Below are 17,985 nucleotides of genomic sequence, written 5' to 3' on the forward strand. Positions count from 1 at the left end.
GTGGAGGGGGATCCCTCTCTTCCTATGTATCTGTGAAGCCCATCCACACCATGCCCTTACTTGGATAGGAACAGGGTTTCCTTCGTGTCCTCCTCGGCTGCTCCAGAACCGCACGCGTGTCAACCCGCTGCCGCAGCGTGGGGAAGAGACCCTGCCCGGCTGGCGCAGCCTCTGCCCTCTCCCAGTCCTCCCTCCGCACCCCAAAACTCCCCATACGCCCGGGGCTGTCCCGCTGGGGAGGCTGGCGGGGTCTCCTCCTCCTCCCGCAGCGCCCGGCACGGCGAGGGGCGGCCGCGGGCCCTGCCCAATGTGGGCGGCCGGGCCCGGCTGCGCGGCGGCTGCGGGCGGCGCCGGCAGTGAGGCTGCGCTGCGGCTGCGGGGCCGGATGGCCGAGCCGCCCGCCCCGCTCACTCGGGCGGCGGCCGGCGGCGGGCGAGCAGACGGGGGCGAGCCCTCCCTGCCGGGAGAGCCAGCCCTGCGGCACGCAGCGCCATGGTCTCATGGATCATCTCCAGGCTAGTGGTGTGAGTAGCTGCCGGCCGGCACCTGCACGCGTGGGGCTGCGTGTCCGTCCGTCCGTGTGTGTGTGTGTGCGGTGCCTGCTGGCTGTCCCGCTCGTCCCTGCTGTGAATCCGCGGTGGCGGCGAGCCGGCTAAATTTAGCAGGTTGTTGTTAGGGATGGTGCGCTCGGCTGCTCGGTGGGCGAGGGAGAGAATACGTGGGTGAAACGGTGTATTTACCAGCGTGGGAAAATGACTAAGGGTGGAAGGTAAAATGCTGCCGTGCTGTACAGCGCAAGGTGACGGGAGGAGGAGGGCGGCGGGCATCGCCCGGTGCTCGGCGATGAACCGGCTCGGAGGCAGCAGGGGAGGAATCGAGCATCAGCGGGTGGGAAAATGGACGGGGATTTGGGCAGCGGCGCTTTGTTAGCGGGGCTCGGCGCGGCTGGCTGGGACTGGCGAGGGCTCTGCCCGCCGCTCCCGCTGCTTGCTTCTCTCTTTTTTTTTTTGTAAAATAAATATCAAATATTGCTTTCCTCTTTGCAATTTGCCGCCCACCCTCTCAAAAGACCTTCTCGATTTCCTTTTAACCTGTCAGCCTGGGTGGAGAGGCGTGTGGCTCTTTGCACTTGTCAGACAGCTTTTCCATGGCTGGAAGCACTATAGGTGGGAATACGTGTAGAAATTCCCTGGAAATGCTTCCCAGGCAACAGGGTAAATGGATCAAGCTCGAGGTATATGTTCATCTTGCCCCACTGGAGAAGAGATTCAGTGAGAAAAAGGTATTTTTGATGCCACTAGGAAAATTCCAGGGGGGGGGAGGGAAGAGTTTTTGCTTAAGGTGGGGCAGCAGAATGGCTGATCTGTCTCCCTTCTGGAAATGTGGCTGGTCAAGGTTAGTACACTGAATCAGATGGATCATTTGTCACTCTTCTCTGTCCAGTATATATATCTGCACACTCAGGAGAACATCTGTTGTGCTCTTAAGTTATTGTAGAGGGTCTGCAAGGGCCTGTCACTTTCTTTGTCTGAAAGAAAAGTGCCATGATGTTGCAGCATCAGCATAGTTCCAGAAAGGCATTTTCAAGGTCTCATCTTTTGCCATATGAGATGAAACATCAAAAGGAAAACTTACCTTCATCTGTATCACTCTGTATCTCTGTGTCACTAAGACATTGGGTGGCTGTCAGATATGAAGATTTTGGGGGGTTTCAGAGTTGAATGTAGAGGTATATGATCTGGATTCAGCTGCAGCTGTTGCTAGTTGTTATTGGGTTTGCACTTCATTCCGGGAAAGTGTGTTAAATATTTAAATTATTTAAGTTGAACAATAGCACTGCAGATTATCTCTGACAGCAATGTGAGATGTAGCACGTATTGTCCAAAGCTGCTTTTCTTTCCTCTCTACTAGACTAATTTCCACTTTGAAAAAACCTGTCATCGTCTAACCCAGCTGATCCTCAAGAACAAAGAATGTCTACAGAGAGGTGGTAGTTTAACTTACTTGCCTTGGCACACACACATATACACAGGTGATTTTGTCTAAGACATGTGGACTGGGTAAAAATCTGATAGGGGCAGGTCATAGAGCAGTTGACATCTGCAGTCAGGTAATTAGCTGACCAGACAAACCTGCCCATTCTCTTCAGCTTTCTCTGAATAGCACGTCACAGTATGAAATCAGCTGTGTAGAGGGTGGTACCAATTATTTGGTACATTAGAATTTCAATAGAAAATAATAATTTGAATATGCAGTGTAAATATTAATTATTTAGTAATTGTAGTAATAATTAAAAAATAATTTTGCAAGGAAACCTAGAGCAAGCCAAGCTTGATCTCCACTTTCTTTGCATTGCTACTTAGTATGTAGCCATCTTTTAAGAACGTTTTGTACCAGGAGGTGCTGGTTTGTTATGATCCCAGCAAGAAACTTGGACTCTGTACAGTGTTGCTTAAAATGCCATTTATTAGAGTTAACATTACAAAGAAGAAGAGGAGAGTATAAATAGTCTTACATCCCTTCAGATTCTGGGAACCCCAAGCTGTGCAACATGGAACAGCCCTACAGTCTGTGAGGAGCTTAGAAGGGCATTACAAATTATTATAAAACAGCTAAATATGTTCTTCATGGTGAAAACCCACAGCCTTAATTATGCTTTTTTTCCTGCATTTGTTCTTTTAAATCAAAATATCAGTAATGGCGTGTCTGATCTCTTGTGGTTTGATGTGAAATAGGGTAGCAGCCCCAGATATGTTCACTGGGAATTCCTGGTGCAGCATGCTGTGCAGATCTGTCTGTGGAAAGGTTACCTTACAGTTTGGTCTTTTGAGACCCTTATAGGATTTCCTTTACAAAAAAAAAAAAGCAATTCTATTCACCATTTCTATTGTCAAGTGAAAAGGATTTTCACAAGAGAACTTGTTGCCACGCACTTTTAGATGAAGACAAACAAGGACATGCAGGTGGTTTAATTGCTGGTGACCACTGTGAGCTTCCTGCAGGCTCCTTCCTTACAGTTAACGAGCTGAGCTGGTCCTGCATCCAAGGGGACTGTGCAGCGTAACGTGGGACAGAAGGCCAGGCTATACATACAGCACAGCACAGGTCTGCACCCACATGGGTTAACTGTTTGGTGATTCACTCACTCCTCGGTATACAGTGGTCTTCAGATTAGGATCATGACAAAGATTAAATCTGTCTAATCTGGTTTCCCCATCTCATTATGAATCACTAGTTGATCCATCGATACAGATAGCTGTGCTCTAAGTAGAAAGGCCATCTAGCTGGGCTTTCTTTTCTCTGCTCGCGCCTATTTAGTTGTTTTTTCCTCAAATCTTATTAGCTGATAAGGATTATGAGGAAAGTTGTGTGGTTTAGTCACACTGTGAATATCGTTTTGTGCTCTTATGACTTCTGCTGATCACCGTGGGGGTTACGTCTGATATGACTCAGCTAACAGAAAGGAGTCTAAAGCCAAGAGCAAACCTTTGCTTTGGCTCTTGTGTGCTTTGTTGCTTCCGTTATCCCTGATCTGGTTGTTACTGTCTGTCCTGGCAATTTCTATTTCCAAAACGCTGCTGAAGAAGAGCATGAGCAGGCAGCTCACTGCAAGCCATCTCCTACATCGTTTCAAGTTCACTGTTTGGACTTTGTGTTAACGCTGGTTTGGAGTGCTGGCTTGTTCTCTTCTGCCTGCAGAGCTGTGTGCTGGTAACTTCCAGAAGAGAAGTGACAGAAACTTCAGAGCAGCGTCTTATGCTGCCACAGCTGTGTGTTAAAGACTTCATTACTCTCTGGATCTGCACTCAGTACTGTACAAATTAAAAACAAAAAGATAATCCTGTCCCTGGATGTCTTTTTCCTTTAAGAGCTCAGTTCTCATCCTACTGCAGTCCAGGTAGTTTTTTTCACCCACCTCAACGAGAACAAAATCAGGATGTTCTTTTTCTCATGGTAGTAGATTACAGGTGACTTTTTCACCAAGGATTGTCTGTGACCACTTTAATTGCAATTGTTGCATCTTGGAGTTATTTGTTGCTTTGTCCCTCACAATAACTGGAATGGGATGGCATCGTTATCTGTGGGTTAATTACAACCACTTTTTTATTCATCATCTCTGAGAACATCTCAAAGGACATCCTGGAACACCTCTATTTCAGTCTCCTCATCTGTGAAGTGTAATGAACTGTGCTGAATTTATCTTCCCTGAGACAGACCAGAAGGAATCAGTGGCATGTTCGACCATCTACAGTTTATTGCTGTTCATTTCGAAGGAGATTCTTTTTTGCTTCAAGTGGTAGAGGCCACTCTAGCAGAAGGACTTGGGATCTGTCTTCGTTATTTCAGTCTAGTTCAGCTACAGTGCACAGCGCTGGCAATCCCAGGGGGTTACTGGTCTGCTATACTTTTGGCTGTCTAAAAATATTTTGAAGTTAAAAGTGATATACAGAAATGCAGCCTATTCTATTTGCATGGAAATCCTATTATTTTCCCAGAAACATGGAACTTGCTTTTTGTGCTTGGGATCATGCAGAACAGAAACACAGGTTTTGGCTCCAATGCTGGAAGTGTTAAGGGAGAAGTTGCTGCCTGAGCATTCACACACTATTCAAGTAGTCGCACACATACCACCCAAGGCTTTAACTGCTCAGACCACAGCCCCTTCGCAACGGGGGACTCCAGTGAGCCGACGGGTGCCCTTTCGACTCCTCGCTCACACACACGCTCTTGGGCACTTCCTCCTCCTTCAGGCTCAACCCTGGGTTTCCCGGAGCAGTCCCAGGTATTGGATTTTATAAAAATAAATAATTTAATAGAGTGGAACAGCAGCAGGGTCAGCTCAAGCTGTGTGCCTCCAGAGAGGGACCCCAAACAAAGAAATCCCTGGACAATTATCCCCTCACAATCTATGTACCCTCCCCTCACACGCTCTTCACGTGCCCTTTTAGTCCAGTGGTGCTTTTTGGTCTGGGGTCATCTAACACCTTACTGGATTCTTGCTCTGTCTCCAGGCAGGCCGTTAACTGTTTTTATCTTGTTGAGTTGCAGCTTCTGCTGATGGTTGTAGCCGCCTCATCTTCTGGTTTGCGCTTCTTGTGCACCTGCTCACTGGCAGAGCATGGGAAACTAAGAAGTCCTAGGCTTAGGATAGACATTACTTAGCAACAACTAAAACATCAGTGTGTTATCAAAGTTCTTCTCATACTAAAGACAAAACCACAGCACTGTACCAGCTACTAGGAAAATTACTAAGAAAATTAACTCTATCCCAGCCAAAAGCATATCTAGGTTGCAGCCTAAGGCTTCAGCAAATCTGGCTAGTCATGCTAAGCAAGTTAGCTACTAATCCTAACAATTCTTAACAGAAGTTAGGCACATCACGCTGCTTGTTGATAGCCTTTCCATCCGGAACACGTGGCAGAGGAAGGAGATGTCAGTAGAAATGAGGCTGAATCAGACAGTGCATTGATAGTTGAGATGATACTGTGTGACTTAGGCATTTGAATTCCTGCTGTGAGGAGCTTAGAAGGGCATTACAAATTATTATAAAACGGCTAAATATGTTCTTCATGGTGAAAACCCACAGCCTTAATTATGCTTTTTTTCCTGCATTTGTTCTTTTAAATCAAAACATCAGTAATGGCGTGTCTGATCTCTTACGGTTTGATGTGAAATAGGGTGGCAGCCCCAGACATGTTCACTGGGAATTCCTGGCCCTGTGTGGAAGTAACAGGGATTTGGGGATTTACCAGAGGCATCCTTTCTTTTGGCTGTCACTGGAAGTAGGTAGGTCTGAACAAAACCAAAGAGGAACCAAAGAATTTTTTAAACTGATGAGTGAAATTTCCTTCCCTGTCACAATTTGTCAGCTTTCTCTTTCTTGGTTGCTGTGATGCCGTTTTAGCAAGGGTATGTGAGATTGGCCGCCCCCATCCTCAGCTGGTGTAAATCCATAGTGCTACTGAGTCAGACGTTGATTTAATCAAAAGACACTGCTTCCATCAGTAATGAATTTTCATTTTAGAGAAACTTAGCAGATCCTTCCTCCTCCTGTTTTTCATGTATATGGGAAGCCTGAAGAGATTTATGAATGAAAAAAAAAAAGTCATGTAATAGAGATTATATGACGGTAGAAAAGGATAAATTGTATGCTCTGTACCAGAGGCAGGCAGAGGCAGGATCTGCTCAAGTGCTTGAGAGCTGTTCTCATGAAGGCATAGCACGGCCGCGTGGTTTTGGTTGTTGATACATCAGCATTAGCCTCTCAGTTGATATATACCGCATATGTGAAGGTCCTTCTTCACAGTCTACGTTATTGGCTTGGTGCTGGCAGGTGATGTGAAGGATTCTGGTGTTTATTGCTCTGTACAGGCCTCAACACCAGTGATGCGAAATGATGTGAAAATACAGCAATGGACCTACTGTGGCTTGAGCTCTCAGCTAAGGCTGTGGGATGAGTTTGCAGTAGACTCTTTTATGTGCTCTGAAGCTGGGAAGTGGGAAGGCCAGACCACCTGCCATACATGCAGAATTCGCTAGGAAACGTTACCTATGGAATAAGGTGGTGTAATCCCTCTGAAACAGATCTTGCAGTCTTGCGCTGCTGCTCTCCCTCGCATGAAGAGCAAGCAGTCTCTGTGGCTCCCAGCTCAGCCCGGCATCCACCACGTGCATCTCTGCTGCAGCCTTTACGGCTCTGCTGAGGGGGCAAAACCTGTTGGTGACAGTAACTGACAGAGGAGCATCCAGCGCAGGTGCGACATTTGCTTTGCCCTTCATGTGAAATGTGACCATGCTGATCCCACTGCGGGGGATAACACTGCCTGCTGCTCTGTCAGCTGTGACCCAGATTTTCCTGCACGCGCACAGATGTGCTGGGAAGGCTCTGAGCCCCAATGGGGAAGGTTTTCTTGCCTGCATATCACAGATGTTACTAGTCCTGGTTTGGTAAGGAAGGACGTTTTACCAAACTAAAAGTTGTGGAATATAGCTCAGGGGATTGGTCTTTGCAGCTGCCTTAATACAGTATTTTGCCTTTGTGGGACCCTTTCCATTTCACTGTATTAAAGCACTTCAAGGCATTAGTAAGTATTGTGTCACCAGAATGATTTTTACTGCCATTTTACTGGTAAGAGCACTGAGGCACAGAGAGATCAAGTGATGTGTCCAATATTCCACAGAAAACCTGTGGTAACAGGTGATCTATTTCCTCCAGGCTCCTTGATCAATAAATTAATGAAAGGGGATCTGATCAAGGGAACTGGGCATTATGTTTGTGGTTTGTTTTATGGATTTGTGATGGGTGTGGGAGGGGTAGAACAAAACTACAGACTTAAATAGATGCTACCTACCTGAAGCAGTCAAACAACCAAAGGTTTAAATATTCTGAATAATGACCCATTCCCTTTCAGATCCTCACTGCTGCTGTCAGTGTCAGAGAGAGCAGAATGCAACAACCAGAGTGTCTAATTCAGGCTAAGTCAGGCATTACACTACTTAAAATTGGTTACTTAGTCCCAGCAGAGATATTTAGAGACAAGTTACTCAACCTGTGGTCCACTGATGGCTGGCAGTCCACAAAACATCAGGCAGTCCATGAAAACATTTCAGCTCCAAACCAGAACCCCTCATACAGGCAGTTGTCAGTTATGTACTAACTGATTTAATCGAGTGATACCATTTTGTACTACATTTTTAGTTATAGCTTTTGTAATTATAACTACTGAATTACAATTTTATAAAATATTAACATTTCAACATTTTACCAATTCCATGTGACTTATTTATCATCTATCCTAAGCAACAGTGGGATATAAAATGAGGTGTGCTTCTTTCAAAGGGTCAGGTGGTCCAGTGATTAGGAGAAGTTGAGAAACTCTCTTCCATGCTCTTATTGCAGTTAATAGAGGGAGACAGTCATCTCTAAGGAGCTTCCATTAAAGGTAATGTGTTGCATAGAGAGCTCCGTGCTTTCAGCAGAGAGATGGTATCACGGGAACTTTCAGGCTAATCAAAGGTAGGTGAAGACTTGAGTGCTGCGTAAGTATTGGCCAGTTTGTATTGGTGTAGAACCTTTCTACGTCCTCATTAGGCAGCTAGGATCTGAGTCTAGATTTCCTTTTGTCTGACTCTGCACTTGACTTGATCAGGGCCACTCAGTGGATTTTGTATGGGCCTTGTGACATGAAATGGCTCAATGGAGGGATGCATCCATGTAATCGGGCTCTTTGCAAGCAGAACACTGACATGGCATCTCACTTAAATCACCTGTGGTTTTGAAGTTAATCACATGCTGCTTTTTGCAGAGGAAGGTGTCACATACTTTTGTTATTGCTCACATGCTGTTTAGATGGTAAACTCTTTTGGGCAGGAGCTCTTTATTTAGTATTTTTGATTTTACAGCACCCTAGACAAAGTTGGTTATCCTGAGTTCTGTAGTAATATAAAAATAAACAATATATGAATAAATGCAACTCTGCCTTCTAGGTGAATTGTTTATGAGACTGATCCTGTGCTCCTTGGTAATTTCTTTGTGACACTATTACGAGTACAGTGTTCGTGTTCTGTTTTGGCATTTCCCATGCGGGTATTAAGACAAGATTCCTGATCTGAGGAGCTCCTGATTTAAACTGATGAAATATAGGCAAAACAGATGGTGAGGAGAGTGGTGAGAATGAACCAGAAGAAGCACCAAAATGAAAAATGTGTTTTATCTTTCCATAACTTGCGTGTTTCTGAAGAGAAGGACTTGAGATAAGAGGTCATGCCTGGTCATTCTGCAGGCAGGACCCAGGAAAGCACTCCAGACCTGGAGTGGCATGCCAGAACTAGAAACACAGGCGATACTTTCCCAAGCTTTGTACATATGAACCTCAGAGCAGGCTCATCCCCTTAGGAGGGTACGTTGCTTTTTGTTTCTTGTAGACGCATTTTGTAGAATCTAGAAGGGGAGGACAAGGGATTTTAATTTAATATGGGTGGTAAAGCAGTGACCTGCAGGCTGGTAAAAGCTGCCACATAGCCCGAAGAAGGGCAAGGGTGGTACTGAAGGAGAGAAGCTGGTTGTACAGTAAGTAGAAATGAAGAGCAAGGATTATGTTTCAGAAGGGACTCACATTTATATGGAGGCAGAGGATTAGGTGTCAAGTTGGAGACGGACTCTTGGGAGCGACAGGGGGACAGCTGGGAACGCTGGCCTGGTGTTGTGCTTAGTAAAGGTTTGTTTCTTCAAATGCTGCCTACTTGCTTGCTGTGTCCCTTACTGCTAATGCACTAATTGCTAATAAACAACCAACCAGCCAATTCCAAAGAAGGAATCAATCAACTGGACAATAAAGCTGCAGTCCATCTTTCCCCCTTCTCTCTCGTGGAGCCCACAGTAATCTTTTGCTTTCCAAAATGGCAAATTTTACAGGACAACAAAACCAGCATTGAAGAACCTAATTGTGAGGAGCTAGAAAGAATGCGCCTCACGTCTGGGATTCCGTGCTTTTTTGGACGGGTCCCAGGGATGCCAGGGCAACGTGTGTAGCCTGCCTTTGAGTCTACCAAGCAATTCAGTGCTATCAGCATCAACAAACAGTTGCAGCTCCTGCTCAAGAAGCACTTCTATTCTGATGAGTTCATACTGTTGCTTCCTTTCATTCAGCTCAGTTGAGCTCACTTATTCAATTTCTTGCTACCAGCCTCTAAATAAGTATTTTTAGAGGAAAGCCAAGAACTGACAAACATTTCTTGCCTCATGTTCCGGAGGGAGGCTTATCACCAGTAATCAGCCTTGTACGAGGGAGGGGGGAAGGACTTGGGCTGGAGATTTTGTGTGGGAATACCAAGAGCCTGGATTCAGCAATGCTGCAAACTCCCCGTGAGAAGAGGGCAAGTTATTTATTCTTTCTTAATTTGGCACCGTAAACTAGGCTTAGTGATAAATTCTGTGCATCTAAACTGTCAGTTCTGCTTTATGTGTGATAGACCCTGATGTGGGCATGGGGCACACTCTCTGGAGTAGAATTGGTGGGGCAGTGTAAATATGAATTTTGAGCTGACATTTCCAAGCCAGTGGTCAAAAGTTCAGGGGTGCTCTGGGATGTTTTGCCTAGAGCGGCCTCTTTTGTGCCAGAGCTCTCCTGACTGTCAGTCCCTGAGAAGCATTCATGGAGGAGTGAAACCAGGAACCCTAGATGGCTTTTCATGAGGAATACCCTTCTAGGGAGGATAGAGGGGAAGCACCTGGTCAAGATTAAGAGCAGAGCAATCACAGGAAGATGACCTTCTCCTGTCATCACATTTCATGGCTACTTTTTTCTTGATGTCTTCGGCACAAATGCCCTAACACTTGCTGTGAGCATGTGGGGGAGCAGCTTGCCCAGGCTGCAGGTCACATTAAACAGCCGCAGTGATAAGGGAGTTGTTATGCCTCAAGCAGTTGCCTCAGGGCTGCTCTGGGCCACACTCTGCCTTGGGCCCTTTTGTGGATGAGCAGTTTGAGACTCTTGAGCCTCATCCTGCTTGTGGAAGGGTTCCACTTGTCCTGCTGCCCCTTTTGCTGGGAATTTGGGAGGACATATGTCTGTGCACGTCTAAACTTAGACCTATAAACCACCCATATTATGTGACCCACAAGAATCGATCCCTTGTTAGACTGACCTGAATAACTCCATCTGGCTCCTAAAATCTACCTGCAGAATTCATGGTGACACTTGAAGGAGAAAGATGGATGCTGGAGCTGCCCTGAGGCTAAATAGCTTTGGATTTAGTGGTATATTTAATGCGAAAAGATTGAATGGTTTCACTGGGCTTGCATGGCTGGAGAATGAGCACAAGACTGGCGGCTATATGAAATGAGTTGATGGTCAGTGTTTAGATTCCACTGAACATGTGCCTCTGCAAAAATCCCACTATCCTAGCTGGTATTTTTTGCTGGAAATCATAGCAGAGGGGCCAGGGACATACTGGACACAGGCATTGAATGAGACTTTCTCCCTTCCGGGTGATCCATCTAGATCTGAGTTGAAGCACATTGGCAGGGCAGCTTCCAGGCTGTTCACATCTTCCCTGGCTTAATTGCACCTGTTTTGCAGCTGAACAAAGGATTCCACTTTCCAGGTTTATCGTTTTCACTCTGCTTCTAAGGATTTCGGTCCAAAGAGAAAGATGTTGCTATTTAGAAAGAACATTAATAATTAAATTGAGATACTCGGGGGAATATACCCCATACGGCTGGATTTGTTGAATTTAAGTAGATCATAATAATTTCCATGGCAACACACTCTGCTGTCCTATATACAGAAAACGTCTTTCTTGTAGGATCATATACAGAGAGGAAGCCATTATTTAAAACAGATACCTTAAAAACACAGACAATGAAATAAGAGTAAATAGTTTCCTGCATAAATGTTGTTGGAATTTTCTCATGTTTGTTACATTGTGCTATCCTCTCCTCATAGCTGTCAGACTGCAATCAGTCAAACTAATCCCCTGCTGACTCTAATGATTTAGGTAGAAACTGTGATCTAATGATCCTTTCTCAGGATATAATCTTTCTCATAGATATATCCATATCTGTAGATGTATATAGCTATAACTGTCATATATCTGTAACACAGACTACCGTGGTAATCTTGAACAGGTCTACTGGAATCTCTGTGCCTTACTGCCTGTATCTGTGTCTACGCTAGCAGTCTCCCATCTCACGACGTCAGAGAAAGCTTGTTTCATCAGTGTTTGGATAACACGTTGAGATCCTTGTACGTGGCATAACAGCTGGCTGTTAGATGGGAATTTGTAAGGGCGGCCTAGCTCCTGAACGCTTAGAAATAATTGAGTAACTACACATTCACTGAGAAGATTTGGAGATTCTTAGATCCGACAGGAATTGCACCAACTCTTTTTCTCTAATCTAGCAATCGAATAAGTGTATCAATTTATATGCTCCGAAAGGCACATGATCAGAGTTACAGAATCCTCGTGAAATGAAAAGCGATCATCCAAACAGAAACAGTGGAATTTAATAGAAAAGTTCTCAATGTAACTTTCTAAGAAAAACCCCACAGTATATGAGGGGAAAAAAAAATCAGTTCATATCTGGAATAATTGCAACTTCTCTGCTTTGTCGGAGGAAGTAGGCTAAGTGGTGCATTGCCAAGTTTTAACAAGAACTGCCACAAAAATTCCTGGTCCTGGCTTGTGGTAAACCTGAAGGATCAAGGGTGGATGTTCTGCAGACAGAGGGAATAAATAGCTGGAAAATGCTGTTTCAATGTAAACCTCAATCATTTTCTCATCCCTAAGGCAATACCAGGGCTTCAAGTCGTGTTGACTGATGCAGCTCTGCTGAAGTCAGTGAGTGGTGTAAATCTACCCAGGTCAGAATCCCAAGGCTGTGTTTGTAGCCCAGAACGACGAGGGCCTTGTAGAAGGTGCCAGCTGGATCCTAGAAAATTGAATATTGAAGGAAATTGGCCAGTTCAAGACAACAGAGGACTTATGTTCCTTATGAGTCTCAAGTTAAACTGCCCTTTGAGGGGTGAGAGGTTGAGGATAGAGGGCTCCCAAAGACATTCAGTCAGGACAGTTATTTTATCCTTTCTTTCATTTTTAGTGTTGGGAATTTCATCACTAGACTGGAATATGGATTTGCCTGCACTTCAGCAACCAAAGCCAATCAAACAGGCCACGCCAAAGCCCATAATCAAGATATCTCTGACCTCAGATCTGGAGCTCTCTGTTCAGTTTCACTGTTGAGCTTCTCTCTAGTAAGTGTTAATATCCACTGAAAGCTGAGGATGAAGAGCATGACCACCTTCTCTTTAGATTCAGTCTAAAGAATCCTAATGCCTTATTGCAGGCCACCCAAGCACATATATTTTAAAAGCTACTTTAATTGTATCAGACAGAGAGAAACCATCATCTCTCAAGCTTCATCCCTGTACTCTTGTGTGAAGATCTGTTACAGAAGGTGCTGGACATTGCAGCATGCTAGCTAACCACGGCCTGCTGCCGTTAGCTCTTAGCTTGCATCCCTGATCACGGCTATCTTAAATGCTTTTCAGTGCTGTTTTGCAGGCTTTCCAGAACTGGGAATCCCAAGGGCTCACTGACAACCATTTCCAGGGCCCACTGGGGTGCGACATACATGACTGATGACACAGACCCTATGCATATTTCTACAGATTATTCCTAGATCACTGCAGAATGAGCAGAGCTGGTTAAGAGACTGCATACAGCCAGAGTGAAAGATCTTGCCTGCTGTCCACGAGGCAGGACATGCATTTTAAGTACATAAATACTATGCCAGATTTTGTACAGTACTGGAAACTGAACCAGTCTGCTTTCCTTGTGGTTTGTGTATGATTCATAGTTAATCTCATGTAAACCCACTCTGTAAAATCTCTCCCCCCTCCCACCCCCTTCTTTTCCCTTCTCTCTCTAGGATTTACTTACAGATTAGATATTTTTCCTCTCTTTGCTATAGTGTGTCCTGAGGTTTTTGCCACTGGAATAGCTCAGTGTTCTTTTTCAATTATTATTCTGCTGAGGTTTGCAGATACTTGGCTGTAACAAATCAGATCCCTATTCAAACATTGTTGTGTTTTAGGTATATTCTTGAAACCAAGAAACCTCGCTCTGGGCAGTCAGTCCATAAATGTGTGAAGTCTGTGAAGACCCAGTTCTCAAGGCATGTTTTATACAGCTGCATGTTGTGTTTGAAACAATTAACCATTTAATTTCAAAATAGCAATGCTTTGTTTCTAGAGAGTGGCACTTGCAACGCTGTCATCCTTCTGTGTGAATCTTCTTGCCTGGGAAGGAGAACAAACGCTGGACTGTGGCATTTAAACCAGCAGTATTACAATGAATAAGAAGTGATGGAAAAGCATACATAAGATAGCAGGCAACGTGGGCGTTCCCACAAAAAGTACAAGCTGCCTTCTCAAGCAGCTGCTTGCTTAGAAATCTCTGTAAGGACTTGGAAGTGTTGCCTGTCTTTCCCTTTGCTTTCCTCTAAAGTTATTTCTGTGAAGTCTCCATCTGGCTCCTAAGCCTCACTTTATATTTCATTTTGTATTTTGAGTAGCTGCCAGCTGCAAGGTATATGTATGTAAGAGAAGGTGAGAAGGGAAAAGAGGTGAAGTCACTAAGCCAAAAGAAAGAGAAGAGGCAAAGCCTTTACCATTCTGAATTGTACAATGCACTGGCTTTTTATCCAAGCCCGAAACAAAGAGGTATTCCTCACGGTGTAAGAATAGAGCTATGCCTGTGTCACAGGCTTTGATCTGAATGCATTTGTGTTTGGGGAAATGCAGAATAGAAGAGAGTGGCATTGCTTATCCCTTTTACTCTCTAATGCTCTCAGTCAAAGCCTGAAATTCAGAAAGATATGAGCAGTCTGGGAGAGATCAAAATTGAATGCCAGTGGGAACGTGACATCTTGTGTCAGAACAAAGATTTAAGTGTCTGGGTAGTGATACTGCTGTCTGGAGGCATTAAAAAAACCTGAGTCAAACCCCTTCGCCTCTTCTCCAAATTGTGACGCAGGATTTAAAATCCTGACTTTTATAATATGCACATATATATTTCTCTCTGCATCAGATCCTTTGATTTGTACTCGGAACCTGCAAGATTGTTTGCTTGCTCTTTTCTGAGAAACCATTGAGTCTGAGAACTTATTTTGAACGGAGATGCTCCTATAATCACTTCCAAGAAATTACCTGATGAGATTAAATGAACAAATGTGAGAACTGGCAGTCCTGCGGCACTAAGTTGGGTTCACAGAGTTAGATCATCGAAGTGTAATGATGGAGGTGACAAAGGCTAGCACAGAAGCATAGCCTGGAAATTGCGACTCCTGTTTCCAGATCTCACATTGACTCTACCTGGGCTGTGACCAAGCTGCTGATTTCCAGTGGTGAAAACCATTTAATTTCCAGCACAGTCAATGGAACCTGTAGATATTCGTCATCTCTGAAAACTGCCCATTGTCTCAGGCTTCTCTAAAGATTTTTTTTCCCTAGGAATCTCTCTATCCAAAATCTATGATTGACAGTTGATGTCGTAGAGCTGTCAGTATGAAGTGCTGCACTGTGAGATGCTTCAATAGGTACATGTCCTTGCTCTTAAGGTAATAGCTGGTTTTTAAAAAGTGTAATGCAGATGAATAGTAGTAGTGCTATGAAAATTGGTGGAAGCTAAAAGAAACCCCTTCCTCTGTCGTATCTTTAGTTAAAGACCCAAATTTCACTTACTAAAACACTACAGGGACTGAAATCAAGAGTCCTTGGTGTAACAGGAAAGTGTTTAACCTGTTAAGCTTCAGGGAAAAGCTGTGGTAAGATAGGCAAACACCAGCAATTAAACAAAGAATTCTTATGTTAGTCAAGAAATACAAAACCTGGAGATACTTAATGAGATAAAATGACTTGGGAGGAGCAGGGAAAGAATTGTCTTTTTTAGCAGAAGAATATTCAGTTGTGGGATGAATTGTGATGTAAGGAAGTTAAATAGATGTAAAGAGATTCCAGAGTTCAGAAGAGAAGCCTTGCATTCTAAGAAACATCCCAGAATGCTGAGGAAATGTGTCCAAATTCCAGTATTTCTGTCTTGATGTGTACATTTGTGCATATATACTCTTTATTGAGCAAAGAACAAAGACATTTTAGAATCCTGTACAAACTGCACAAATTATTCCTGTCACATGCACCTGCAAAGTGAATTGCAAGTCAGAAATTTTTAACTTGGGCTGTGGTTGTGGGCAACATGCAAGTGTTACGGAGGGAGTGGCATGAATTTTAGAGGCTATGCAACTGCATCTCCTCCTGAGACTCTCTTAGTACACCCACACTGTATGCTGGTATGCTCCAAGCCAGAAACAGTGACAAGATCCTGCCCAACCCCAGCCAGTTAAAGGCACAACAGATGCAGCTTTTGCACGTCACCACTGCGTGATGAATGTCCAACCAGAGGATTACTCAGCTGGGCCTATGAGAAACCAATCTGTAAAATGGGGATACGAGAACTGAACTGTTTCCCAAAGGCTTGGAGAGAACTAATAGAGTAATAGGTAAAACTTAGAGGTGCTGTTATTTCTGTGCCTAAGGTGCTGCTATGCACTCAATTGTAGTCCTGAAAAGCCTCTTAGAACTAGCAGTCGGAGAAATTAAAGCTTCCTGAATCCTGGGGTGTGTATTTGTCCTGTTACTAACACAGGTGAACCCCTTGAAAGTGCTGAATGTAACTCTTCTTAGAATCAGTTTCATTTAATCTTTCTTCATTTAACCTGAAAATACAATTCTGCAACTGCTAAAGGATGAATTTAGGCACTAAAATGGAGATTGTGTTTAAGGAAGCCCTTTAAATAAGTTTCAGGTCATCAAGGCTTTGCTGGACGTTGCAGCCTCTGATCCTTTTAAAAATGATAGTAGCATGACTATTAGACATGTGCATGAGTAATTTACTTTCTCTGTGAGCTTCCCTGCTCCAGCAAAAGAAAGGATGTGTCATTTTATCTCCAGATCCATACCGTGGGCTATGGTGTTTGGCATAGAAGTAAATAAGCTGATAATGAGCTCCCTACTGGTGGCTTTATGTGAGAATAGATCATGCAACAGCATTACCATAAAACCATTACATTTTGCAGTGATGCTGCACAGTTAATGACATGAAGGCTTGCGCTGTGAGTATGTGGCTGTGGAGATAAGGGAAATCTAGCTGTTCTTCTTCTAGCTCACCAAAAATAACTAAGCAAGAGAATCAAAGCAATAAGTGTTTGTAAATATTCATTTCATCTCCCTCACCCCTTTTTTTAAAGCTCTTATGGTAGCGGCAGCTGGGTCCATGTGAAGTCCCGCAGTTAAGACAGTGTGGTACTGTTCTTCATGTGCTTCCCTTGGCAGCCACGTTTTGCTTAACAGGTAGCGAAGTGAGGTTTGTACTACTGCAACAGCTCATTTGGAGCAGGCTAAAAGGAGCATTTTCAGAGTCCTCTTGTAGCGTGACATCTATTATTGTCACACCGTGACACCAGCTTAGCTCTTTAGGGAGGGCACCGCTTGCAAAGGAAAGGGTGTGGTGTGGCTGAGCAAGAAGGTTCTCCAAGCAGCAAGGAAAAGTCTCCTGCTCATTCAGGGAGTGGGTCTCCAGCTCTTCTGCACCTCTGATGATGGGAAGGGTGCAGTGGTGTTCTCCAGATCTTGATGCGGGATTGGTTTAATAAGAGGGTTAGCCAGGAGGCTGAGGAAAGTGATTGTTCCCCTCTATTTGGGAAGTGTGAGACAGTGTCTGACTGGACCAGTGTGTCCCATTTGTGTCTCCCTAGTATAAGGAGGGCACCGGCAAAGTGCAGTGAGTCCAGTGGGAGGGGGCTGGGGCACGTGGTGCACCAGGAGAGGTGAGCAGGCTGAGTCTGTTCAGCCTGAACAAGAGATGGCAAAGGGGTGATCTTATTGTTGTCTTCAAAAACGTGATGGGTTGTTACAGAGAAAATAGAGCCAGGCTTTTTGTGGAGGCACACAGCGAGAAGGTGAGAGGCAATGGACACAAGCTGCAGCAAAGGAAATGCTGTTTAGATATAAAGAAAAAAATCTTCAAAGTAAGGGTAAGCAAACGCTGGAACAGGGGTCCAGAGATGGAAATACTGAAAATGTGACCAGGCAGGGCCTGGAGCAACCTGATGTAAAGTCAAAGTTGGTCCTGTTTTGGATTAAAGACTTGTAGAGATCTCTTCGTACCTTAATTACTCTGTGATGCTAGTCTACAGGACATATTTCTATTTCTTATACTACATTTGCCATTCTTTCACTTGAACAGTTTCCAATAGCACACTAAATGGTATCTGTCACATAGATATTGCTCTTTTTCTTCTCAGATGGGAGAGTGTGGGGAAGAAAGATGTTTACAATGGTTTGGTTTAGTGTTGATGGGCTTTTTTAATATCTAAGCTGATGTTTGTCGATATGGGAGAATTTACATCTGGCAGGGGATCCTTGC

At 44.3% G+C, this 17,985-nt stretch overlaps 1 protein-coding gene across 11 annotated transcripts in view; it reads left to right on the plus strand.

Moving 5' to 3' along the window:
- The first annotated feature begins 370 nt into the window (after window positions 1-370).
- Window positions 371-17,985, plus strand: part of REEP1 (receptor accessory protein 1) — a 74,683-nt gene continuing 57,068 nt past the window's right edge. For all 11 annotated transcript variants that reach the window (XR_011048342.1, XM_068402564.1, XM_068402566.1 and 8 more), the window contains exon 1: window positions 371-524. Coding sequence is in view for 10 of the 11 variants with exons in the window: in XM_068402564.1 (XP_068258665.1) it covers window positions 493-524 (32 nt within the window). In the remaining variant the exon portion in view is untranslated. The remainder of the gene's footprint in view (window positions 525-17,985) is intronic.

This window comes from Nyctibius grandis, chromosome 6 (genome assembly GCF_013368605.1).
Source record: "Nyctibius grandis isolate bNycGra1 chromosome 6, bNycGra1.pri, whole genome shotgun sequence".
Classification (NCBI taxonomy): Eukaryota; Metazoa; Chordata; class Aves; order Nyctibiiformes; family Nyctibiidae; genus Nyctibius; species Nyctibius grandis.